We start from the raw sequence: 26,618 nt of genomic DNA, 5'->3' as shown, positions 1-26,618 counted from the left end.
TATTTATCACGCTTTGACCAAAATACCCGATGTAAAGACTGACATTTTTAGTGTACGGTATTTCGCCTTGTTTTATATGTTTTTTTTTAAATGTGGAAAACAACCAGACATAGAGTTGGAACGAATTGATCTTTTAGTCTGTGCAGCAGCTTTCCACAACATGACAGATCCCCCGGTGGAAGGTCGGTACCAGAGAATGGTCTATTTTCTGGTGTCATGTTTCTGTGATTGGATCTGTAAGATAGGCACAGAGCAGCAACACAGAGGGCAGTATGTTGAACTTAGAAAAAGTAACACAAATCAACACAGTGTTCTTTCAAGGTGCAACACAAGAATCAGGCTGAAGCAGTACGGGTTTTTCGAAAGAGGAGGATGTAAAACACGTTCACAAGGCATCAGAATCTGTCTGGAAACTGGTAAAGGCATAAAAGACTCCTTGGGATTTGGGAACAGCCTTTCCACTGGAGTGTTATGTCACTGTGGATTTAATTTCAGATTAAAGAACTGTACTTCTAATGGAGGAGCGAGCCTAAATGCAGCTGACACACAAGCAGAGAGGACTGGCCTGAATCTACACTTTATCCTTGTCATTCTCTTCTCCACTAACAAGCTAACACCAGAGAAAACATAGTACTGAGACAGCATTAGCCTGTGTGCTGGTATTTCATGTGGAATAATTATTTTATATAAACGCATACATACACGGGTTGAAACAGACTTTCTTTTAAAACACCAGTCAGACGAACAAGGGGAATTACTCATCAAAAATGACTCAAAATACTGGCTGTTCACTTAATCTATGGCTATTTTACATGATGAATACTAAGAATTATTCTTGAGATTTTGATAATAATTGTATTATGTAGATTCCTTGTCAAACTGTGTGTTTAACGTTAGTTTTGTATCAGTTTCTTGTGAGTGTTTTGTTGGAACAGGTTTGCTAAACCAAAAGTCTCGATCACTACATTGGAAAATGAAACTTAAGACATAGCTACAGTTGTGGTTATGACATTCTATATTTATAAAGAGAAGGTTTAAATAAGTATATTCATGACATCCATAGTGCTTGATGCAGTAACAAAAGGAATGTTTAGCTTTCACGAACAAAAATAGGATCCTGGGTTGATTTCCAAAACAGCAAAAAGGACCATTTCAGAAAATAAAACTTCTTTCTAACACGGACAGATTCAAAGTGCTCCGTTACACACGTAAAGTCTGGTTACCTGTAAGGAATTAGCAACTTTTGAAATGATTCTCCAAGTCAATCTCACTTGCACAAAGACACTTGCAAGATGTTTTGCTTATTTACCTGAGGACTCAGTGACAATTTTCAGCTACCCCTTTCCCTTACTTAAAATATAATCTTGAGACCCATCAACTATTGATATAGCCCTCTGGGAGTACTGGCCAAATCATCTGCCAAACCCTGGGGCTTTCTCTGTAGCCAGCAGTCAGTGAAAAAGAAATTCTACAGTTTTGGTTATGGGAAGCATTCAGCCTTATGTGCTCTTCAAAAGAGTTTTTCTGTGCGATAGACACTAGTCAGACTTCACATGGAAATTAAACGCTCCCAATAAATAAACCACTATCAATGTACAGAGTTTACCTGAAACACAGTGTGCTGTTACATTGACCTAAATTTAGCTATTGTCCAATAACATCCAGGTTTCTGGATATCAAGTAGGGATTTCAGGGCGAATACTTTTTTTCCCCTTCTTTGATCATTGTTTACAGTCCGACAAGCCGCTTGAGTTAACAGAATTAGGAACAATATTGTTAGCTTGCTTTTATGCAATTGTCTGTTTATTGAGATAAGTAAAAACTGGCCAAGATGGGTTCCGTTTTTTATGCTCAACACAAAGATAAAAATACACATCCAAGCACACACTTGCAACTGAATCTTCCTTTGTGAGATTAATTTAACCCCTCGAAATTTAAACATTAGCATGTTACGATTGATGTGAAATGACACTAGACTAGGCTAAATCCATTTTAAGCTAGCACAAAAAGAGTGTGAACAACATTTAAATCTGCTGTCAAACTGCCACAGCTGTTCCCAACAGACTTTTTTATACACTCTGATATACTTAAAGAAGTGGATATATTTATAGTTCACTTTGCAATACTTCTAAAGGATCACAAAATAATGAACAAGAAACTCTTTAGCTCAGGTTTAGATGCTAGCAAAGGTTTTCAGGTACCTAATTTTTGAAGCTTTAGCTGTGACTTAATATGAAGGGTCAACAATGAAATCCCCTATGCTTCAAAGAAAACCAGAACAATCTTGGGTTACCCTTTAAATGGGTTGTATTCACTATAACTAAGCACACTTTCACAAAGGATTTATAACTGTTACTTGACTCAACTAATGGTTTAACAATGGCATATAGTAACCTGTAAGCATGTATGACAATACTACCTACTGGAGAAACTGTATTGCAACAACACCAAAATCATTTAGGAAAGCCTAAGAGTCTTTCTAACATCCTTAGGAGAAGTACCAATATAAGAATACATGTGTTTTCAAAGAACAGAAGTAAAACTAATATTTTAGGACTGAAAGAGCCAGAAGATGTTTTTGTATCAGTATTTACTCTTATAAACCCAAGAGAACAGCAAGAAGCTGACGCTTTAAAAATGAACAATGGATCAATGGTATGCTACCAATGCCAATGACAGACCACTTTGAAAATCTAAGATAAATTTGATGCATTTTTGAATGCTAGCTTTTTAATCATTCAATGAGTCACTTGCTGTATGCTTACACATGCACAATAGTGTGTTATGGAAATAGCCAAGCCAAAAAAAACAAAAAAAAACGGGTGCAAGTTTCACAACATGTTCTCCTTTACCTACGGGAAAATTTTACCGGCAGGGAAATGCATGCATGAATATATTTTGTTAGTTTCACTATAAAATATATATACTACTTTACTTTGGGCAGCAAATGGTTTTCTGTGCAGAAATGAGTCAACTGCCAAATAAGAAGGCTTGAGATATTATCTATTTTACATTTTATCCCCTTACATTTTATACTATCTGTGACATGCTGGTTTTTAAGACAAACATAAATGACAATAACAGGTATGGAAACGATAAATAAAACCATGAATGTTGTAAAAATGAAGATTTACAGTTACTGCCCCATTGACTATGAAGGCTTAAATACGCAAGTGATCGTTCTGTAAATGGAAAGAAATGAACATTAAGTCCATTTCCCATGAAGCTGCTATAGAAAAATGTTTTTTAATGATCTTTGAGAGTTACCGTTGAAATAATACTGTCAGATCTGGTACAGTTTTATGTAATGTTTATATATAATGATATGATTATAGTAATGTCAATGAAAATAAACATGTTTAAAGAGCTTTTTTGTATTTTTTGGCTTAATTGCAGGATCTTACCCCCAGACAGTCCACATTTTAATAGTTATATTTCACTCTCATCATATCCTGATGTTTGTATTGTTATCTTGGGTGTCTCACTTAGACTTTTAATAATTTGTCCCAACATGTACAGATGAAGAACATTTTGAGAAGTAAACAGTGCCTTAAATGACTATAGGTGATGGTAAGATTCAATGGTGCAGAAACTTTTCATGTTGAAGGAATTCAGGTTAGAATTAAGTTAGCACAAAATTGAAATAATTGCATTTTTTTTAAACAACGTCCTCGTCCCTTTATGCTTCTGTTACAGTCACAGTTAGAGTCTCGGCCACCTGGGGAATGTTTTCTGAATTACTATCCCAACAATAAAAAAAAATCTGATCTGTAAAAACTCCCTGATTTTCTTTGGAATTTTAATTTTATAATTACAAACTTGGTTTTTATATGTAAATATATGTTCATGAAGCATTTTTGCAGTTGCATGGTATGTTTTGTTATTTAATTGTCCTTACATACACATGAGGAATGTTTTATCATAATTAAGAAGAACGTAAAGTTACCTGCACGTTATTTTCTACTCTTGCCATTTTATAGAGAACTACACGAGTGATTATGGATAATGTGTTCAGGTCTCATTGTTATGCTTGTTTCAGTAAGTTTTACTTTTGCCTTTAGTCATAATGAAGCAGGTAACAAGATAGCCAAGCAAAAAGTAAAACAAACTCCTTACATGGCTCTAAGGACCATGTTTGAAGCAACTTAGAATAATGCCTCAGATTTAAATCTATTTGTATATTTGCACTTCTACTTTTTGGAGTCAACTTGAATGCTTGGTGTTGCTGTTCACTTTAGCTCCTCTGGGAGTTTTTCCGCCTCTTTATCCTTCTGGCTCCTCAATGGGATGCATGCTAATGTTGTTTTTGATGCACTAGCGGTATGAAAACAAGGTCATCAACCACGGAGCAGGCATCTTTTAAAAGTAGCAAAAGTAGCGATGCTTTGGCAGACCTGTGCTGTTGTGAGCAGCCAAGTTCATCCAGCGAGATAAACTAGCTGTGTCCTCAGGCGCCCCATGAGACAGTAAATGACCTGACTAATCTGGGTGGCTGCCCCGAGTGTACAGGCATTCACACACGAACATTCACACACATCGCAATAATCTGACTCCAGCTCAAATGTATCATCTAATATAAGACTTAATAATCTATAGTGCCTCTGTCCTCTCTCCCTTACCCTATCCTTGTTCCACAAACATTTATTATCTCTCCTTCTCGGTGCTGTGGTCCGTTGTTTCTGTGCACTCATTTTAGTCTTCAGTTAGTTTGCCAGCTCAAGCATAAACCCCATCCACCGCTCTGAGCCCCCGAGCCACTGTCACAGAAACAGGGAAAGATGTTTTATGTAAACAGTAAAATAATGTCCTTGTGCCTGTTGATTGAAACATTTTTTTTTCAAAAGTTCACCCAGCCTTGAAATAAATCTACGTTTTTTTTTAGAAAATTCTGTTGATGTATTCTGAGTTACATCAGATAGACCTCAGCTATTTCCCTGAAATAATCTTCTTTATCAATCCCAAACCTGCGTAAGTGCTCTCAAACTCAGTCCCTATTTACTGATTGTAACATCATTAAATGATATCATTATTGTTGGATAACTATAATTCTTGTACAATTTTTTTTCCAAGAAAAACCAAGAGGGCAGCTTTCTATTTACTTCATCAATATTAATCTGTTTTACTGCTACTATAAAATCCATGTTTTTCACCAGCCAATGGCAAATACATTCCTTGTTACATACCAAAAAAATGAAAAGCTTAACTGCTTCTTATTGACACACTTTCTGTAAGTAAGTTCTGTTATAATACGTGACCATCATATTCATCACTATATTGTGAGGTTGAAACATATATAATATTTAGACACACTGTTAAAAGGTTACTCCTTGGGCGCCAGGGATTATCTGACCATAGCCTGATCCATAATCGTAATAATTGTCACGGTGAGACAAATTAAATTTACCATACTCTCATCTATTTTGATACTTCCAAGTCTGTGATTTTGTCAAAGCAAATAACACCTCCTTTCCCAATATTCCTCCTATATCAATTATCGATACAATCTTGGCCATTACGACAAATCAGAAAGGCTTCATCTCCAAAATCTACACTCTAATATCCCAGCTCAGAGGAACTCTTTTTTTTTGACGTAGTAAAGTCATAGAGGACGATGTTTGGCGCAAGGTTTTATGTCAAGTGAATGACAGCACATCTTGCTCCAGACTTTATCTGATACAACTTAAGGTTGTCCATTGTTCCTATTTTACAAACTATATACTCTCCAAAATGTATGAGAGTATATCAGATACCTGTCACCATGTCACGTCTCCAGCAAACATGACATATTTTGGTCCTGTCCCTGCTTGTATGGCTACTGGACAAACATTTTCAAACGTCTTACCACAGCTCTAAACAGGTTGCTGATACCAGGCCCAGAAATAGCTATCTTTGGAGTAGTACCAGTTCACCAAATAATCGGTAGGAAAATAAAAGGCTGTATTTCCTTCGCTCACAGAACAATTTTATTGGAATGGAAGTCTCCACTACCTCCCAAAGCTCCGCACTAGTTAACGGACCTCGTGATGTTCTTAAATCTGAAGAAAATTAAATGTAATTTAAGGGGATTATCTGAAAAAAAAAAAAAAAACACTGTCTGGGGCCCTGTGATCAACTATATAACCAAATTTAAGACACTACTGGACAATTGAGACTCTCACTATGCACTATACTAAAATAAATGAGTACTTCGTAAGAAGGAAGGGAGGGACACCAATTGCAAAATCGTTGTTTTTTTGTTGAGTTTGTCATGACCCGGCTCAGGAGGTCACAACAAATGAAGGGAGACACACTAGATTCAAAGTACAAATAATTATTTTATTAACCAAAAAATAACCAGTCAAATCAGATTATACCAGCTCAGATTTCTTTTCAAAAGGTGAACAAAGTCACAAACACCAAAACAGCCAGGTACCTGTGGAGTAGAGAAGAGTGTGAAATTTCAGAAGAATAAATATGCCATCTGACATGTTGGGGCCCACACAAACTTAGCTTTAGCCTTCAACAAATCAGTCAGGGATGCCACTACCGTGGAAAAGTTCTTGCAGAAAGCACGATAGTAGCCAACCAGACCCAAGAACTGCATGAGTTCTTTTTTTGTAGCAGGCGCCGGATACTGCATGACAGCCTTGACTTTTGCATCCACCGGACGAACTCGCCCCTGCCCAACCACCCTACCAAGGTATGTCACTGTTGCCCTGGCAAACTCGCACTTAGCCAGGTTGACAGTGAGACATGCCTCAGCCAATCGTTCCAACAGAGCACCAACACGTCGTATGTGCTCATCCCAAGTGTCACTAAACACAACAACATCGTCAAGGTACACCGCACAACCATCAAGACCTCCCACAACAAGGTTCATGAGGCGCTGAAAAGTGGCAGGTGCATTGCGCAGACCGAAACTCATGACAGTGTACTCATACAAACCAAAAGGCGTCACAAATGCTGAGATTTCCTGTGCTCGTGCAGACAAAGGAATCTGCCAGTATCCCTTTAACAAGTCAAACTTGCTGACGAACTTAGCCGAACCAACCAGATCAATGCAGTCCTCTATCCACGGCAAAGGATATGAATCAGCCCTTGTGACGCCTTTTTGGAGTTTTTGTATGCTTTTTGCTTGCTTGTTTTTTTTGTATTTCTTTTTTACATTTTTTCCTCCTAGGTCTGGTTTTGTTATTGTAATCTGTGTGTTTGTGTGTATGTGTGAGTGCATGGATGGGAAGGGTTGTGTGTGTGAGTTGAGATCAAGTAAAAAAATTGTTTCCTTCAGGATCATTGTATGTCATTACTTTTTTTATTTATTTTTTTTACAGTGAAAAGAAAAAAATAAATCCTTACCACCTGCCCCCACTTTCCCACACTTACTGCAGTCAGCAAATTGATTAGGCTAAGTGAAGTCACCTGTGTCTAATTGTTCAGAGTGCAGCTTTCAGTTTGTGAAGTGTTTTTGTTTCTACATAAAGAAAAAAAAAGTCTTGTTTCTACTGTTTGTTGATGTTCTGCTTCAGCTCCCCACTTCAAATAGTATTATATTATGTTACTGTCTATTAATTTATTGATGTTTAAGTGGGGATTTTGTTCTTGTGCTTCCCTTTTATTCCTGAAATGGTTTGCTCCAGTTAGGGGGTGGGGCCAAGAGAAGTATAAAAGTAGATTCAGCCAGAGTCTGTGGGGAAATTTTTGTTTGTGGGAGCTTGCTTTCAGCCTGTGATCTCTTTTAGTTCATTAAGTCTGGTTGCTTTGAAGCATATTTTCCAGGACTGCTGTTTTGTTCTTTCATGCACTTTTGGTGAAAAGATCCACCACTTCGTCAGCAATTCTTCCACAAGAACATCTTGTAATCAACATCAGTGACAAGCAGCCACACTTTATCCCACTTTCATACCCCCCCCCCCCCCCCCCCCCCCCCCCACACACACACACACACACTTAAAGAGATATTTTAATTATACATAGATGTAAGAAATTAATCTTCAGCTCAAAAGCTCTTTCTTCTGACAAAGACCACAGGTTGTCATGTCTCTAGACAAATTATTTTTATTTGCATCCACTGAGAGTTCCTGACCAAAACCACTGATCTAGCAGATAAGCTACCTGGTTGGTTTGTCTCTGATGAGGAGACTTTGAGGATGGACAGTTTTTATGTTTTGATCTTTTTTTTTTTTTTTTTTTAACAGATTTGTCAGCATGACTTTTTACAACGTTTTTTTTTTCACAAGCCTGTATAAACTATGAGTTGAACTGAGAAATTTGAGTCCTGCTTGTCCGTCCCTTCTGCTCACAAGTAGAGGCCTATTAGGTCAGGTTCTCTTTTGCAAGGACTACACTACTCGTACTGGATGACAAATGGCCTGAAAGAGCTTAACTACAAAGACCCAAATTAATGCTTCACCTGTGCCCCACAGCTTTGCCTGTAATGACTCCTCAGCGGCTCGCTGTTATAAAGGTTCTCCAAAGGCTAACACTCTGTCTGCTTTAAGCATGATGGATGAGAACCATCACTGCACTGTATGTGTGTTTCTCCTCTATTTACAGTTCAATTATTTGAAGCCGAACAATTAATGACTCAAAAGGGAAACTATCACTGAAGGAGAAGATTGAGTATGTTTAGAATGACATTAGCTGGTAGTTAGAGGAACAATTACAAATGTGTAATTTGACCTTCTCTGTGTAGGGCTTCTTATTGTGTTCACACACATGGATGCAAAATGACAAATCTTATCCATCACAATTGAGGAAACCATCATCTGAATTACATCATCACAACTTTTTAGAGGCCTCTTGATTCTTCAGTAACATTAAACACATTACAATGCTCAGAGGCAGCTACCTATGACCTGACACAGGAAAAAAAGGTGAGCCCAAACAGTGTCTTGGCCCTGTTTGTGTCGTACAGAGACACACACTATTCTTTCATTCTCTCATTTATCACAGACTCTGGATTTCTGAGAGCTGATGATAAAGAAGACTGTGTGCACAACGACCTACAGGTCATCATCCTTGTGAATAGTTGGATTTGTCAGAGGCAAGAAACACTGTTTCTTTTAAAGCTGCATTAAATATTATTTCAGTCTTTCTCTTATGTAATCGTTTGTAACTTTCACTGAAAGGTCTGAAGAACCAATGGCGCCATCAGGTGATTGAATCAAGTCAGCACACTTAAAGTTAGTTTGCAGGGAGTGAATAGAAAAGTTTTATATTTGTTTTATATTTTTAACCACTAAATATAATTTGAGAAAATTCTTCACGTGTTGAATTCTCTCTATCTCATCAAGACAAAACATGCCTTTTTTGCTTATAAAAAAAAAAAATGAAAACATCTCTGGATGTATCTTATCTCTGTATTTAATCACTTCATCACACATTGGGGTAAGGAAATGATTTCTTGAGAAACATTTACAAGTCTGCCTCATGGCTCTATAACAGAGGACCAGAAAAAGTGATGATAGAAAAAGATATGCCTTCAAAAATCGGTGTGTAAGGTAACACAGTAACTCACAACATGCTATGGCAGGATTTAGTTTCTTAATGCTTTCCTGCTTTTTTTCACAGCTGCAAGGAAAGATGCATGCACATAGTGCGTGGCCATTGTGCATAGGAGTTGTTTGTAAACAATGCTGCAAAGATGTCCTGTTTTAATGAATCGTACTCCTTCTTGAGGAGAATAAATCCATTAGGATTCTAACCATCAATGATGCATGTTTATTTAAGTGCATGTACGCGTTTGCATTTTCAAGGTGCAGATGTAGAATTATTTAGATTATTGATGGTAATGTCAGGCAGTATTTGACAGCTGGTGATGATGTCAATTTTCTCTGAAACCGCCTTCAGGTCATCCAGGATTAGCCGGATGCTGTGGGAAGCATTGATGATGGCGCTCTGTGAGGTAGTCAGCTGGGCTGTTGCGCTCTGCACCTTTTTAACAAAAACATAACGTCACAATTATTGTGCACACCAAACTACTGTTATGAAGACATTCAAATCACTTCTCGTTATCTACAACATGACAACTTTACAGAGTACAGATATTACATTTTTGATGTCCAGGAAAATACTAGCTTCGGTTTAGGTATAATCTAACAGTTTATTCTATTCTAAACAGCCGTCTTGTAAAAATCATAAAATACATTTGGTGCTCTCAGTATTTGAGCCACAGAGGCAGCTGTGGCTCAGTTCGTAGAGTCGGTCGTCTCTCAACTGGAAGGTTGGGGGCTCGATCCTGCAGCAACATGTCTGACGTCTCCTTGGGCAACACACGTAAGTCGTGTACATGTGTATGAATGGGATTGGTTATTTGGTCACTTTACAAATAAGCCTCTGCCATTACTGTGTGTACGGGAAGGTTTAAAGCGCTTCGAGTAGTGAGAAGACGATAAAGCGCTATACAGGCTCAGGTCCATTTACTCTATTGTATTTTTGCAATATAGAGAGAAAAACTTTGAATGCCAAAATTAGATTATTAATTATGAGTTTCCTGAGTTAAACATCTCAGCATACCTCTTTACTAGCACTGCCATAAATCTGCCGAAGTGTCTGTCCAACGTCAGAATACAGCCGGCTGTTTGATTCCTGCAGCTTCTGTTGTAAAAGTGTGTCGCCTGGAAAGCAAAACAGATTTACTCCAAGTATAATAATTCACACATAACAGATTTTTCTTCCTCCATTGTTTTATTTGCCCCTCCGAAATGATCCATTCATAAATAAATAATGATTTACTGAATGTATGATGTTAATAAGGCAAAGTAGTATTTCAGAACTTTTATTCTCATGTGATCGGTGGGCTACTGTTTAACCACATGTACAAACTGTACAAATCCAGAACTCTCAACCACCTCTTAAATGCATTGGCTTTATTCACTTGAAGGCTCTTGCTCCATTACTGTATATTCACTCATTCAGCCAGATGATCATTTTGGTGATTAAGTTAATAAGACGCCACAAAAAGCCAGTAAATGTACCTCAAAAATTAGAGTATATAGTTACACAAAAACAAATATTTATCACCCTTATAAGCAGGATCCTCACCATGCGACCTGTGTGTGGGGCTCGGTCTGTCCTCCACTATGGACTGAATGTCTGGATGGTCTCGAACTACGATAAGAGGAGGGAGGTCTCTCCTGAGTATATGAGAGCTCTCCTGGCTCAGAGCAGAGACTCTGTCTGGCTGCTCCTCCTCATCCTCACTATCTGTTTCTGATGCCTCCCCGGGAACCTGACAGCATCAAAGACAAAGAGGGTTGTAGATATAATGAGAGGGGGGGATGCAGGCAGGGACACAAACAGATTCCCACAGTTGCATGACTGTATTACAACCTTGGCTCCAACTGTGGCAGTCTGAGGAGCAGCCATGGAGGTGATGTAGACCTCATCATCAGAGTCCGTCTCAGAGGCCTCGCCCTGCACCACAATCTGATACCTGCTGGACATGACTGACAACAAAACACACACACACAAACAAACACAAATAAACACACACACACACACACACAACGGAATATCATTAGCTGCAGAAAACAAAGTATAATTGGCTGTAGCTAAGCAAAGTCGACTGATCCAAAGACTAGAAACCTAAGATGCCTGAACAGTAAGTTAACTCTGCATGAATTTATTATGTTAGCAACTTCCACAATATTTAAGTATTAAACCGAAAACTGTCAAACCTTATCCGTGATGTCTGAAACAAATCACATGAGCAATGAGAGGCTGGTTTGTCTTACAGCAACCAATCAGATCTACGAAATTAGGTCACGTGGTGAGGATAGTGCACAGCTGTTCGCTTAAAATAAACTCCGGCGTACACCGAAGTTGCACCTTTTCTTGTTTTCTCATGATCATACAGTCTTGTTGGTGTTGCATGAGCGCAGGCCTACATGAATCCAGCGGGATAACCTGACATTCATATCGAGTGCTACCCAGGAAGTTTACGTGTTTCCTGTGTTTACGTCTATTTCCACTCTTATTTATCGGGTAGAGTAGATTTAACAGCATACTTAGTTGCATTTATAAACTGCAAACTACAATACCACATGCATTGTTTTGTTCTTGTTTTGTTTCATATGTCGAGCAAATGCGGCCACGATAACGATGCGAGCTAAAAATATTAGCTGTCCAGCGCTATGTGTGTAGCTAATGCTAAGCTGCTGATTTTCTCATCTGTTAGACACTTGAAGTTAAACTGTACATTTAATGACATGCTGTTAAACTCGGGTGTTATTATCCTGGCTTTAAAATCACATTTTCATTTTCTTCATGCAGTAATGGCAGACGAGGCCCTGTTTGACTTTCTCCATATGGAGATGGTTTCCCATGTCTACAGAGAGCAGCAATCCAGTAAAGGAGAGATGGACAACAAGGTGTGTTTAAATAGTCCTGATATCCCACAAACACCGGATTTATGGTTTTGACACTCATCTAGCATCTCTTTAACAAATGCTAGCTCCTTGCTGTCTGAGTGCAGCCCAACCGTGCATAGCATTTATTATAACAGTAAGAATAATTTATATAGTCACCTCTAACAACAACTGTTTACAAAGTGCTTTAAAGATAAAATGCAAATACATCAACATTTAGAGAAAGAAGGAACATAGATTAACAGATCGACTAAACAGGGAGTAGGAAAATAAAAATTAAATATAAGCAGATAACAGAAATACAAGAGATACAACAGGCAGGTATGAGGCAGTAAATACACTGATGGAAAATTGGTTTAAAATCAACCAGGACAGAGTTCAAATAAAGGAAACTGACTCTATAGCACAAACATTTTACAGGAGATGCAGCACACTAATCATTCAACTCTTAAACATTTCTGTATGAAGCCTGTTCTTGTGCACTAAATTATCTGCCCTGGTGTCTTTTCTTCAGGACAGAGCGGCGTGTGTTTCTGTCCTTGAAAGCATGGGCTTCAGGGTGGGACAAGGACTCATTGAGAGGTAGACAGCATACATGAACAGTTTGCGCAACATGCATGTGCTGTGCATCCTTTTTCAATGGGAAGCATTGATACAGAGTTTTCTTTGTCTAGGTTGACTAGAGACTCGCCTAGCTTCAAGGATGAGTTGGATGTCATGAAGTTTATCTGTAAAGACTTCTGGACGAAGGTGTTCAGGAGGCAGATTGACAATCTCCGAACAAACCATCAGGTAAATCAAGAATGAGCGGTACTAAAAGGGTTTTCCTTGTGTAGAGATTGTTAATGTTCTCCTCTGACTTGGTTTCAGTATTCTTCACAACACATTTGAATTATTATTTTTTTGTGACTTGTTGTGAAAGATTTTTTATTTTTTTTTGTAACAGCAGATCAATATGGCAAAGATGAACATAACATATGGCAGGGTTGACTAAAACTCAATACAGAACATACAATGATGCTAATCCCCTTTAATTAACTGAAACTGTGAAAATAAAAATGCTCAAATCCACATTCAGTGTTGAAATGTGTTGCAGTGGTTATTAATTATCTTCTGTCCTCTGTTACAGGGCACATATGTTTTGCAAGACAACAAGTTTTCCCTGCTTACTCAGCTGTCCAGTGGGAAACAGTACCTGGATCAGGCTCCTAAGGTTAGTATACTCGGCTGATTTTGACTTTTGACCTGGGTGATCTGATCACCGCTGGACAGCTATATATACTGGTATCAAATCAGCAAGAAGACGTACAGGCGTAAACAGGAAATACAGACACTCCTGCCAATGGAGCCGTATAATCTCAAAAGATTGGCATTCACTGAAAAAGACAGCGAGTTTGAGGAATTCACTATAGACTACATATTCCGAATGACAGCTTAGGAAAGCGAAGGTCATCTTATTGTAATTAGGTTACCTGGTATTACTTTGTGGGTGTCATTGCAGTACCTTGCTTTCTCGTGTGGGGTGGTGAGAGGAGCTCTGTCTAACCTTGGTCTTGACAGCGTTGTGACAGCAGAGGTCTCTATTATGCCGTCCTGTAAGTACAATCAAATCCTACATTGGTGTTTTCGTTGTTGTAAATAATGAGGTGATATAGCATTCTTGTAGGCTAGTCAGATAGCTAAAGTGCCGTCACTCATGTGAGCAATAAGACATCAAGTAAAAAAACTAAATGAGGTTCAAACCCTTGTTTCACTACTTCTTCTTTTTGTCTCTCCAGGTAAGTTCCAGGTAGTGGTCCAGAAGTTGTGACGTGCTCCTCTCTGCTGCCATGGTGCTAAGGAACAGGGTCCTGTAGGGTTCTATTTACTGTAGCTAGGATAGTAATTCCTGTCCTACCTCAGAAGGACTCAAACAACAACTAGGTCCAACAGGTTATTCTGACAACCAGGTAGTATGACGAACAGGGCAAAAAGGTTTAGCTGAGGCTCGAAGTGTTCTGAAACATAACACTTTTTTTGGCTTCTTTTTTTTTTGTTCCTTTATTTAAGTTGACTCGAGTCTGATTGAAATAATTGACAAGGTTATTGACTTTAGTTTTCACTTGATAAGGGGAGCCTGGCGCTGACTGAGCCCACTTGGCCTGTGACTGTGAACACACTAATGTGAATGTACAGTAAATCACACAGTAACTTTGTGTTCTTTGTAAAGTATTGCAATGTTGCGTCCTCAAATTGAGAGGGCAGTGAAAAAAATAAAATGTTTGTTATGGATAATATTTCAGGACTATCAACTGCCATACCTTTTTTTTAAATTATTTTTTTTATAAGCATTCTCCAAAACAATCGGGAATCTCTAAAAGTAGTTACGCTTGGTACATAGAACCATTAGTCAACAATATATTTTTTTGCAGACAAACCTGCAGCCAGCTCCTGTTGCTTTCCCTTCCTCTGTGGCTGTTTGCCTTTTAAGAGCTGGGTGTCCATGCATGCTGTTGCTCCTTTACATTTCAGGCAGAATGAGTCAACAATTTATGAATTTAGAGTGACATCTACTTTGTAAATCTGCTACCTCCGTTTTACATTCTGAAGCTGACTATTCAAACTTGGATTATAGGCTATTATTTAATGTAACAGCATTGCATGTTCTTTGTACAGCAGTGACATTTAAAAATGATAGTTTTTAATTTTTCCTGAGTTACAGCAAGCTGCCAATGTTAGACTGAAACCCTCCTACATGGATGGATTGTTACGTTTGTTTAGCGTGTCCTGTGATTTCTCCTCAAATATGAGAGTACATTTCACTTCATTTTATTTATTTCTCCAAGCTAAACATTTTCTTCCAGTAAACACAGTGAACTATCCACCTCTTGGGTTGAAACTGTTGCCTCTTTGTGCCACTAGAGGGACACATCGAGCTGTCATTATTTCCATGGTTTGTAGCTCTGACAGTTTGCAGGTCAAGTCTTGTCTTGTTGTCTGTCCATCAAACATGTCCTGTACTTGAGACAAAATGACTGAACGTTGCCATAAGAAACACTCCTCGAGTATTTATGGTGATTTTGCAACAAAAGAAATCTTAACTAACTTTTTCAAAATGTATTATTTTGTCACCTTATATTATGTATCAATCTCTTATAGCGTAACATGTTTACAAATCCCTTTTTATATTCTGTTTTAGAAATATTCATAAATCCATTTCCCATCAATTAAAGTAAGAAAAAAGTATCATGTTATTGTGTTTTAAGAATAGTGTGAATCAACGACTCCGTCACACTTTTTCTTTGTTATAAAGAACAAAACATTGAAGCCTTTTAAGAAAACAAGGAAGTTGTCATTTTCTTTCTGTAACTTTTTTTTTCTTTCTCCTTGACTGTGTGTAACTGCAGGTCCCTTTCCCATCATCCCTGCTTAAGTTATTAATATTTCTTTCATGTTTTTGATCCATATCATGAGTTTGGTATTAAGAGGTTACTATTGTATGCGAGTGGATTGCACTTCCTGTATATTCAGTATCCAACTTCTGCTCAAGCAAGCTAATCTAAAAAATCAGTTTGCAAGAAAAAACATTGTCATTGTGAGTCTGAATTTCCAGCAAGATTATCCAGGTCCTATTTGTCATCAGATCTGGTGACATAGTTAAATCCTCTGGATTTTCATTATATTTATACTTTGACATGGCACTACATGGACAATACTTGCAGCTGGTGCATTGTGGAGCTCACACTGCCTTTTATTTCAGATGTTTATAAAGTGCCCTGTATTTCCAGCCTCCCATTGGTATGAGTGTAATAGTTTACAGAATAAAGCTTGATTATGTGATTTGTGAACACATAGATTTATTTCAAATGTACTCGTTACTGTCAATACAGAGTTTTCATTTTAACATGCACAAGAAACCAAACTTTGTGTTTCATTTCATATTGACTTAATAGTTGTCATGGATGTCAACATGAAAACAGAATTGTATTACAGGGCAGTTTAAGTTTAGTTTTAGCATAGGGCCAAATGAAGCTGAAGTAGAAAAGTAATGCAGACCACATTTGATACACAATTGTGGAAAATTGATAAAAGATTTACTTGAAGGCATAACAACATCCAGGCTCAACAGCAGACAATGCTTTGTATTTAAGTGTCCCTCCATAACTTGTTTGTAGTAGAACAAAACATTTTTCTTATCAGAGCATGTATTTATTGCATATGCCTTGACAAGCTTAGCTTTTAAATAGATGTGGAAAACATACAATATAAATAAAAAAAATTGTCACGTGAAGAAACTCTTTTTCTAACCACAATGAAACACTCGCCAACTTTACCTAGGCTCAGAAACACCAACATGAAGACAAAATACGTAAATACTTTCAAAGAGGTAATTTGTTTTGGTCAGTTGGGCTGTTTGTTTTTTCACATCAAGATTTTCCTCTTTATGAGTTTTAATTGGTCTTTGAAAAGGGTTGTTAAAGGTTCTCTGTTGCTCTCGAGGAAACATTTTAAAGCGGAGGAAAACAACCCTGATTACGTCATCATGGAAAGTTTAGGATTAAATGTCTTAGAAGCTTGACCCATGCTATGGAATAAAAGTCCGATTTCATTGCCTTTTTCTTTCTTTTCTTTTGATCTTCAATACATTTTCTGCAAGTCCTCCAACTTCATTGAAGTGCATAACTTGTTTGCTGGAGTGCCCTTTCAATGCGAGCCTTACTGTTTTTGAGTAATGTCCTCACTGCAATAGGAAGGCCCTCAAGACAAGAGTTTTTGAAAGAGCTTAAGAGTTGAAGAAACACTTGATGCTTGCTGATCTGCATAGTGCATTTTAGGTGACAGACAAGTTTTGTTTTTACTTGCTATTAAACCAATAATGCTGAGAAGGAAGAAAATAGCCAGGGAAATTCAGCAAGGTGTCTGCCTACATGAGCAGCACCTGACTATGGCTCACTGTTTTGCCCATTTGTTGCAACCCATTAAACACTTTGCTCAAATCCTTTCTGGGAAGGAGGAAAACAAGCAGAAGGAAGGATTAGAGAGAAAGCCTGGGAGGGGGCAGAATTGTAATAGTGGGTGAAGGAGAAAATAATTGGCAAGAAGAAAATTGGACAGAGAGAATGTAAAGCCCCTACAGGAGACTGGATGGAAATGAGACATGTATTAAAGGACGAGAGGGAGAGGAGGGGGGCAGAGAGGTAGTGTGCGGTGATGAAGAAGTTGCAATAGTAAGGGGAAGGTGTGTGTGTGTGTGTGTGTGTGTGGGGGGGGAGACTTTCTTGTACCTGAATGGTTCACAAACATTAGGGAGTTCAGGGAAGGGGTCCAGGAGCAGTAGGATTGAGTAATGAAGGCGGATAGTTCAGCAGCAGATGTTTTGTGCTGCTCTGCACGGCTTCGCTCCCCTTCCTCTTGCTCTCCTCATGCATCACAATATCACCCATACACTCACAAAGGGGAACAGTGAATAGAGGGTGGGAGGAGGAGGGCAGTTCAGGAGGCGAGAAGAAAAAAGGGGAAGGGGTTGTGTTGTGTGTAAGTAAAATGTGCATTCATCCTCTCAAATTGATGACTTACTAAATTTAGTAACACTGTCCACATAGACCTGCTGAAGTCCTTTGAACTGTGAGAAGAAGGTGACTAATGTTTGGGGGTTAGGTTTTTCTCAGTGCTGTTAGCATTTTCTAATCACTTACATTTTGAAATCACCAAGTACAATTTGAGTTCATTGTTGAATACTTATGAAGCACTCATTAATTTAAAATCATACAAAATAATAATGTACGACTTGCTGCAACTTTTGAACAGGCCAATGTACAACCAAAGCTGAAGTGTAGAACTCCCCAAACTATACATAGCTAGAAGCAAAGTTAGCCAACAAAAATGTATCATTTAATGGATTTTACTGGTATTTTGTTAGTTGGAGAAAAGCTGGCTAACTGCTAAGAAGTTTTGTTTACTGTCTCACTTGAGTTTGTTTGGCAAGAAATTTGTTTAGCTGACAATGAAGGACGCTGTCTATGTAAGTCAAGTAGTAGTGTGCTACGAGCTAGCAGTAGCGTATTAATCATTAAGCTGATAAAACTAGCCTAAAATTGTGTAGTTAGTGCAGCTACATTTACTGCTAGCTGGCTAACTAGTTTAATTCAGTTAGAGAATGATAAACTCTATGTCTGTTAAATATTTTAACAAGCTTTTATGTTGAAGTCTTTACTGGCATTTTATTTGTCTTTAATCAAAAGTGATTTATTAGTGTATAGTAAATGAATCAAGTCTCCTGCCTAAAAAGGTTTGATATTTGAAGAACATCAAATGACACACTTTTTTTCCCTTCTTCTCAGAGCTTCTTTTCTGCTCTAACAACTTCGCCTTTTTATTCCTGCCCACTCATTCAGCTTCCTCCACACACACACACACACACACACACACACACACACACACACACACACACACACACACACACACACACACACACACACACACACACACACACACACACACACACACACACACACACACACACACACACACACACACACACACACACACACACACACAACCTGTGTCAGTCAGGGCCATATGTTGACCCATGGTGGACCTGAATACGGCCATCTGCCTGCCTTTCCTACGTCCCACAGGGCAAGAGTGTGGGAGAATGTCTATCAGACACAAAACAGCACCCACCCACACACACAAACCATGCAAGCACACACATGCCTTCAAACCCTTTGCGGCCACTAATCACTCCAAGGCAGCCCATCTCATGTTAATCCTGACAAGATAATGGCTCTTGTGCTGGTGTATATGTATGGCAGAGAGATTCCTCAGGGGTCAACCATGAGGCTGCATTTTAAGCCCTTTTTTTCCTCTTCTGACTCTAACAATTACTTTAAAATGTGTAAGAAAATAAAGTGTCACTGTACTTTCAGCCAATCAATTTTAAATACCCAATAGTTCTACCCAATCTACTTTTGTCATGTACAAGTCTAATAATCAGAATGTGGCTCTGTACATGATTTAATGAGCACACATTAACATGCATTACTCACCAGTTACAGTAGATAAGAGTGCTATTCAGTACTGCCCACATGGTAGAAAGTGGAGAAGTAGGGGGAGATGCAATTAAAGGAAAGGAAATGGGAACAAAGTGAGAAAGAAGGATGTAATGAGTGAAGGCAGTGAAGGAGAAGGGAAATGGGTGGGAGCAGAGGATTGGTCAGATTAAACCCTAAACAAAAGACTTCTTATCTCCACATGAAATCTCAATTGCATGACTACACACTCACTCACACACAGACCAGTGTCTTGCTCTTTTACACCAGACTTGTTATGGCAGAAATCACTTATTAGTCCATACTTATATCCATTTTTTGCAAAAGTTAAATGTCAATGAAAACATTAATCATACCCCATTTTTTTTGTATGTACCTCTTCGCCAACATTACTTTACTTGAGCTAGAAAGTGTAGTTTAAGAAGATGCTGTTTGCATTTACTCAAACATTTATAGACTTTCCTTCTCCATTAATTCTATATCTTAAAAAAAAAATCTGACTGCTCACAAGCCAAATTAAGGAGGAAAAGAAAACTGAATTGTTCTCACTTATGAATCATTCAGCACATCTGGTTTATGAGCACATTCTTCAAGCGGAGGCTGCACCACAGAGCCGGGGTATGATTCATTTCCTGGGCTGTTGTGCAATTTCATCTGGAAATATGAAGAACCTTTTTGTATTTTAGTCTGTTTTACTTAGAAATGTACGTTTCTGAGCCCTGGACTCCTTTTAGAATAATATCAAGCTTTAAAAAAAACATGCTTTGTTTTAAGGCACATATAAGCTATTTTCCATTATTCAATGGAGTTGTCCAGTTAAGTAGTAGAGCTGCTGCAGGTTAAAAAGAAGAGATTGAGTCTCATGATCACTCTGTCTACTCCCCCTAGTTTTAAGTAAACTTCAGTGAACTGAAATAGTTATTTTCCTACTGCTTTAGATACAGAACATAATCTACAGTGAAAGCCATGCATTACTTTCCTTTGTTCCTGCTTCCTTCTTTCATTGCACCTTGCATTGATAGTGCCACAAATGTTCAAACGGCGATACAAATATTACAACCAACATAATATACAACCAGGCAAGGCAAAAAAACAACTCATGGGAACATGCACGCGTCCCGTAACTTCCGTGCTGTTGCAAAATTTCAGAGCAAACATGGTAATGTAGATCTCACCTGAGACCACAAGAAGGCGATTAACCACGATCAACGAGAAAAGTGGGTAAAAAAAAAACAACTTTATTTCCAGTACAAAAAAGCAAAAGAAGTAAATATATTAAACTTGATACAAGCATTGTCAACTCAAAGTCCTCTATAAATACGTTAAAATAAATTAAAGAAAAATTAATTTACTAAAGATCACCTTTACCACTAAACAGGCCTCAAACATGTTGAAGAAAAGGCAATTTTAAATAGACCAATAACAGTACAGCATCTGTTTTTCTAACCAACTACATCAAAAACACACAAAAACAGCGAAGTAAAATTTCTATAACACTAAGCATACTTGCACTAACCCTCCAGAATGCTGGACCTAGCTCAGTTAAGGCAACAGACCTGGGTGCTGTGTCCAGGACGCTACACATTCATGAAAGTACAAAGCCGTAACAGGAAGAAGTAATACTGAATGAGGAGGAGAGATAGTGGGCTCACAAAAAAAAAAACATTTAACAAAAAAACTGTAACACCTGTGCTACCTGCAATTAGAGGAAAGACAATCCCACTTCTCAGAAGATTTATCCAAGTTTTTTTTTTAATATATATATATATAAATAATCTGAAATAGAAATTAGCGCTGCAATGAAAATATTTCCTGGTACGCCAAGTGCCTCTGGCTAAATTTAGGGGATATCAGTGTAACAGAATACTATGCATGTCATTTGAGGTGTTATCTTTGACTAACAGTACTTGTGTTTTTTTCCATGGGTGCTGTTTTTGCTGCCTGGCACTTTTTAAATTTTAAAGCTCACATATTCAGATGGAAAAAAAGTCACAGTTAAAATCACTTCATCAAACATTGGATCATGCCTGGTTTTGTTCCTCCTCTTGCAGGAAAGGCTATATTTGGTCATTTGGCACTTGGTCATTTACTGGTCATAATCAATAATGCAACAGAGATCGAAAGAATTGCAACAGTAGCAATCCGAACAACAGAGAAACCTGAACTCAATAAGACTCGCACCGCTCCTCACATCTCTCCAAACAAACCATCAAATGTGTCAACGCTGTAACAGGACCTGTTAAATAACGCTACAGGCACTTCTGTTTAAAGAAAAAAAAAATAACATTCAGGTTGGAGGCCAGTGATCGAAACAGAACCTCAGACTGTACAGTTATAAAGGGAAAAAAAGAGAGAAAAAAACCCAAAACAATCTCACCAGCTTATAAACAATACTGTGTAAACAGTCATGGAAAACATAGGTCACATTGTGTTTGTACCGCAATAATCAAAGCTCTTAAGCTACAAACATATCTTTGGCTTTGTCACATTCTTAAGATCACACAGAAGGTCTGGAGAAAGGGGGGGGGGGGAAGGTGTGAACAGGCAATCACACTGATTACAACACCTTTGTTGAAATTTGCTGTCTCAGCATACTCTTTAAATGAAGCTTTCGAACGCTTCCTGCACTGACGTGTTTTGGTGGCTATGCACATTTAAGTTTCGCCAACACAGATTCCCTTGCGCCTTATGACGGTGCTGTTTCAACCATATAAATCTGATGGGTCAATTGAAATGTGCTTTCTGAGTCAGTCAGTAAGTCTCTGTTCATTTCGCTCCAACCAGGTGTAAAGAATGTCTGCAGGTTAATCCAGTGAAGGCATGTGTGAGATATGTTAGCATATTATGGGTACAGTGTTGGTTAGCGTTGTGCGTGTTTGATATGGATATATAAGGGTGTGTGTTTTCTGCATATTTAGTGTAAGCAGGGCGTGGAATATGCAGCTCTATGTAAGATGTTTTATACGTTTAGTCTAAAGGTGGAGCCTCGAGGGAACCTAAGGCACCGAAAGCTGACTGAATACCGCCAGACGTTTGCCGTTAGCATCGTTAATGCCACTGCAGGACTCGGAGCCACTGAGCGAGCTCGCTGAGCTGCTTCCGTCCTGGTCCTGGTCTGATAGAGAGGTGTAAGATAGGGATCGGGTGCCAAGCGGCCCTGGAAAGACGCCGATAGAGCCGGGACTCTGCCTCAGGGAAGGTGAGGTGGTCGGGGAGAGCCCGCATGGAGAACAGCCAGAGTCTGGGGAAGGTAGGAACAGAGAGCAGGTATCTGCTGTAATGGCCGTGCCTCCTGGGGGCTGGTATTGTGGGCCAGGGGAGGCCTGAAAGGCTGAGTCCATCTTTAGGAAGGCATGAGAGAGGAGGTCAGTGACATCAGCACAAGACGGGGGAGAGGCCGATGGAGCGCGTGTGAAAGAGGCAGTGGCAGGTGAAAGCTGAGCAGTAAGGGCAGGCAGGTGAGGAGCTGAAGGAAACCCAGCAAAGCTGAAACTCTGTCTGACCAAAGGCGGTCTGTTTGGCCTGGAGGAGGAAGGTTGCTGTGAGGGAATGCTCGAGGACGAGGAAGAAGACGAGGAGGAGGAACGAGAATAGGAGTGTTTCCTTTCTTCCTCATTGTTGTGGACAAAGTGGCAGCGCATCCCGTATGGGCAGAAGCCAATGGTGTGAAATGTACGACATGGCTCAGTTTTGTATTTGGGGTGCCTGCTAAGATCCCGCAGCTCATCTAGCCCATGGGCAAACTGGCATTTTCCGCCATACTTGCACAAGCCGCTCTCAGTGAAAGATCGACACAGTTCAGTCTTATAGCGGGAGGAGGAGTTACTGTTCATGGTGGTAGGGTTGAGGTCACTTTGGAATTGCTTTATGTCAGTCCCGGGCCAGCCTTGACTTGCTGTTGCAGGGCTGCTGGTTTCCACCATGCTGATGGAGCGCTGAGCAAAGAAGCCTGACTTTCCCAATTGGCTGGAGTTATCGAGCTGGGAGGGCAGACAGCTTTTTGACTGCTGTCGCCACAGGTTGGAGGCCAGAAGTGCTCTGTCTGCAAGATCAGTGGGGAGGCAGGAGAGAGACGAGAGAGAAAGCGATGTGTTGCTGCTTGGCTGACCGATGTAATCTGGTGTCCTCATTGCCAGACTGAGGGATGGTAGAGGTCCACTCTGCTCCCTGATGTCAAGATTCAACAGATGCTGCAAAAGAACAGATAACAAAATACATTAGCCAACACATTTTACAACGTGTCAATTTGAAAATCTGGTAATGCATAAATGAATGTACAAAGAGGGCGAAAAAAACAAACAAACAACATAGCTGCTTTTTGATTTGGTTTGTAATTTTAGCAGTGGGACTCAACTGAGGTGCTGTTTAAATGCACTAGCCCAGAGGATTTGCAGACCCTCGGTCGACTGCAGTATTTCACATTTAATAGTATTTTTTTTTAAAAAGTATCACACTATTTAAAACTGCAAAGTAAAAGGTGGAGAACGGGCTTACATTTGTCATGCAGTACATTAATGTACCTCCCACACTGTGAAAAGGGTCATGACAAACAGTGCAGTCACACTTCAACTTAAACAACTCTCCATGTTATTTACAGTGCGCAAACTTCATTGCTTTCTTTCTGAAAAGTTTGCTTCACGATGCTTGTTTACATTTTCATTCCTCGTTCACCGTAAATAAGCTGCAGATGTATACTATTAGCTGTAACTTTGCATGTACAAAGTTAAAAAAAAAAAAGTCGTATCGATTGATGCAAACACAAAGGCTCTACTTAGTAATCACAATCAATAGACACATACAGCTAACTAAAATACAAGTTAGCTCTCAATGTAGGTTTAAAAATCAAACTAAAGTATCCTCTGAACAACTCTTTACAATAATGGAGCCAACAGCCTGCGGTTAGCATTGCAGCTAGCAAGTTAGCTAACTTTTGATCCACCCCTCGCTGAACTTTTTCACGCTTTTACCTTGCACATCATCTCTTCCAGGTCACAAAACTGGCTGAGGGGGTAAGAAGGCATTCTGCTGAGTTATACCCCAAAAAAAGCTTCGTCTGATCTCGTCTGCCCCCGCAGTGATAGACGTGGGCCAACTCGCTGGCATGAGTTGGTCCGAAGTTTCTAGTTGTCTGTGCGGTGTTCAACACAAGCCTAAGACCCAGACCACGTGTGGCTTTAAAACGTAACAGCGCTTCTACTGCTAGCCACTCCCACGCCTCTGAGCCTGCCCGGAGACACTTGTTTTCTGTACCACCATGAGTGGCAGCTCGATGAGAAGTCAAGAGTAGTGATGCTAAATGATATCATATTTAAGTCCATACACCTGGCATACGTAAAGACACGCTTGTTTGTTCCTGAAGAAGAAGCCTGGGTCTTGGTGTCGTGCTGATTTTAAGTGTGTGCACTAAAGTTAGCTTCAGGGGAACGCGACAGCTTTTACCATAAAGTTTTTGTTTTTCATTTGGGCGAATACGAGAACCTAATTAGATTATTTAAAAAACACAAGCTGAATAGAGTAGGTTATATTTCACCCTTTTTATTATTACAATCTATGCTCTAACATTATGTTTTAACATGTTCTCAATAGCTAGCACAGGCAAACAGAGTATGACCATAGTCTGACATAGTACTATTGTATTTATTTTATGAGATCATGCTGACAAAAGAGTATGGTTTTTTTTGTCAGCAACTATAGTTTTGTCATCTAGTGTCTTCGTTGTTTTTTCTTAAACCATGCTCTCAGCAATTTGCACAAAAACACAGGCATGGCAATCACCATTAGTCTTGCAAGATTTAAATGTTGTCACTAAAATAAATTAATCATGAATATTACATGTATTTGGGGTTATAAATATTATTTGCAATGTAATAATGTCTGCATGTGTATGTTTAATAAACTGTCTTCTATAGAGCTGCAGCATGGATATGTTTTATGTTTAAAATGATAGAGGCTAAACTAGATCATAAAGTCTTGTTTTTTTTTTAATGGAGCAGATGGAGGAGGTGTCATTTGTAAATCACAGGAAAGAAACGTTTTAAAAAGCCTAAAAAATGGACTGAAGATAGACAAACACCCACAAAAAGGCGATAACAAGTATAAGAAAATGAAGATGGGCAGGAAAGTGAAGACGTGAACACATGAGGAGGACAGAGTGTATGAAGACAGCCCGGCCCTATGAGACAGACGAGGAGTGAAGTGTTTTATTTCCAGGGTAAATGTAGATGTGTGAAAGATTCCACAGCAGTACACACACGGCTGGTTGTCAGCTTGATCTTTGTGAAGACTAAACTAAATTATCCTTTACTAAAACTCATCAAAACCCACGTTATAATCCGTAACTCTAGCATGGAAGGACATGTAAAAAGTAGGCACTGACAAAAAAGGCCCCGATTCTCCATGTGGTACAAATCAGCATTTTGTCCTCACAGAGGTAAAACTTTAAGATCACACACACCCACACTTTCGTCTGCCAGGAGTAAAGTTGTCACACCTCTGGGTTGTAAATAGGATCGCACCAGTCGGCCCAGTAACCTGAAGAGTAGCAGACAGTTTGCTGCAACTGCAGGGAGAGAAACACTTTTCACTTTGTTCTGTCAAGTTTGGTGCTTGTCGCCAGTGTATGGGTCTGATTCCAGCTGTACGATTAGATTTACTGTAACAACTGTGTGCACTTAAAGACATTGTTTTAACTTTTGGAGAAGAATTAGTGAATCAGAGCGCATTGATGATTCAGCCTAAAAACATCATGATGGTTATCTAGACTGTGAGTTGCCTGAGTAGCCTGAGTTAAATAGTTAAAAAAATGTTCAGTACTACAAAAGCTCTCAAAAAATGCAGACATTTGTGTCCATAAATAGCCTATAAGTTTTAAAATGCGGAGCCTCCACTTTGAGTTTGAGATTTCTTGAAAGCAGCTCACAGCCCTGAGCCACTTTAGAAAATGAGTTCAGCTGAAAACAAAGCCTGCTGAAAAGCTTTGTTTTGTTCCAGCCAAGTTGTCACCGTTAAGTGTGTGCATTTATGTGTGTACACATGCTTGTGTCTGTTTAACAGAGGCTCTCACCCCCCCCCCCCCGAGCTGTGATGACATAATGCTATCCAGTTGAGAGTTCTCACCTGGCATCAGAATGCACACTAATGCACCTTGAGTGACCTTTTGTTAACAGATTTCCAATGCCGCCGCCAATGTAAATGGTGGCATTGGATACGGTGGCTTAATGGTAGGGCGTTGTTGTTCCGA

The 26,618-nt window shown here is 39.1% G+C and overlaps 3 protein-coding genes across 4 annotated transcripts; 1 reads left to right on the top strand and 2 right to left on the bottom strand.

The window, feature by feature from the left end:
* Positions 1–9,676: 9,676 nt before the first annotated feature.
* On the bottom strand, positions 9,677–11,748 carry bloc1s3 (biogenesis of lysosomal organelles complex-1, subunit 3). Of its 2 annotated transcripts, none has more exons than XM_079353979.1 (5): positions 11,658–11,748; positions 11,311–11,426; positions 11,023–11,209; positions 10,495–10,595; positions 9,677–9,912 (listed from the first exon to the last, which is right to left on the bottom strand). In XM_079353979.1, the coding sequence occupies exons 2-5, from the start codon at positions 11,422–11,424 to the stop codon at positions 9,730–9,732; spliced, it is 585 nt and encodes a 194-aa protein (XP_079210105.1). In that variant the 5' UTR covers positions 11,425–11,426; positions 11,658–11,748; the 3' UTR covers positions 9,677–9,729. The 2 variants fall into 2 exon arrangements, with proteins under 2 accessions (XP_079210105.1, XP_079210106.1); XM_079353980.1 differs by lacking the exon at positions 11,658–11,748 and adding an exon at positions 11,566–11,651.
* Positions 11,749–11,801: 53 nt separating this feature from the next.
* On the top strand, positions 11,802–16,166 carry trappc6bl (trafficking protein particle complex subunit 6B, like). Its single transcript, XM_079353981.1, has 7 exons — positions 11,802–11,964; positions 12,253–12,350; positions 12,862–12,929; positions 13,022–13,139; positions 13,477–13,560; positions 13,849–13,942; positions 14,126–16,166. The coding sequence occupies exons 2-7, from the start codon at positions 12,255–12,257 to the stop codon at positions 14,155–14,157; spliced, it is 492 nt and encodes a 163-aa protein (XP_079210107.1). The 5' UTR covers positions 11,802–11,964; positions 12,253–12,254; the 3' UTR covers positions 14,158–16,166.
* A 4,974-nt stretch (positions 16,167–21,140) lies between these two features.
* LOC306831023 (mRNA decay activator protein ZFP36L1) lies at positions 21,141–24,757 on the bottom strand. Its single transcript, XM_079354845.1, has 2 exons — positions 24,346–24,757; positions 21,141–23,568 (listed from the first exon to the last, which is right to left on the bottom strand). Exons 1-2 carry the CDS (start codon positions 24,397–24,399, stop codon positions 22,375–22,377), a joined length of 1,248 nt encoding a protein of 415 aa, XP_079210971.1. The 5' UTR covers positions 24,400–24,757; the 3' UTR covers positions 21,141–22,374.
* Positions 24,758–26,618: the final 1,861 nt, after the last annotated feature.

The sequence above is a fragment of the Symphodus melops genome (assembly GCF_947650265.1).
Source record: "Symphodus melops genome assembly, chromosome: 10".
Taxonomy (NCBI): Eukaryota; Metazoa; Chordata; class Actinopteri; order Labriformes; family Labridae; genus Symphodus; species Symphodus melops.
This window is presented reverse-complemented; position numbering and strand designations above follow the sequence as displayed.

Excerpts from the sequence above, each read along its gene's own strand:
- trappc6bl (XM_079353981.1), top strand. The coding sequence starts at position 12,255 with ATGGCAGACGAGGCCCTGTTTGACTTTCTCCATATGGAGATGGTTTCC. Across the intron at positions 12,930-13,021 it reads GGACAAGGACTCATTGAGAG|GTTGACTAGAGACTCGCCTA; the intron begins GTAGACAGCATA and ends TTCTTTGTCTAG. Across the intron at positions 13,140-13,476 it reads ATCTCCGAACAAACCATCAG|GGCACATATGTTTTGCAAGA; the intron begins GTAAATCAAGAA and ends CCTCTGTTACAG.
- bloc1s3 (XM_079353979.1), bottom strand. The coding sequence starts at position 11,424 with ATGTCCAGCAGGTATCAGATTGTGGTGCAGGGCGAGGCCTCTGAGACG. Across the intron at positions 11,210-11,310 it reads CTGCCACAGTTGGAGCCAAG|GTTCCCGGGGAGGCATCAGA; the intron begins GTTGTAATACAG and ends TGATGCTGTCAG. Across the intron at positions 10,596-11,022 it reads CCCCACACACAGGTCGCATG|GCGACACACTTTTACAACAG; the intron begins GTGAGGATCCTG and ends TTTGCTTTCCAG.
- LOC306831023 (XM_079354845.1), bottom strand. The coding sequence starts at position 24,399 with ATGCCTTCTTACCCCCTCAGCCAGTTTTGTGACCTGGAAGAGATGATG. Across the intron at positions 23,569-24,345 it reads TGGAAGAGATGATGTGCAAG|CATCTGTTGAATCTTGACAT; the intron begins GTAAAAGCGTGA and ends GTTCTTTTGCAG.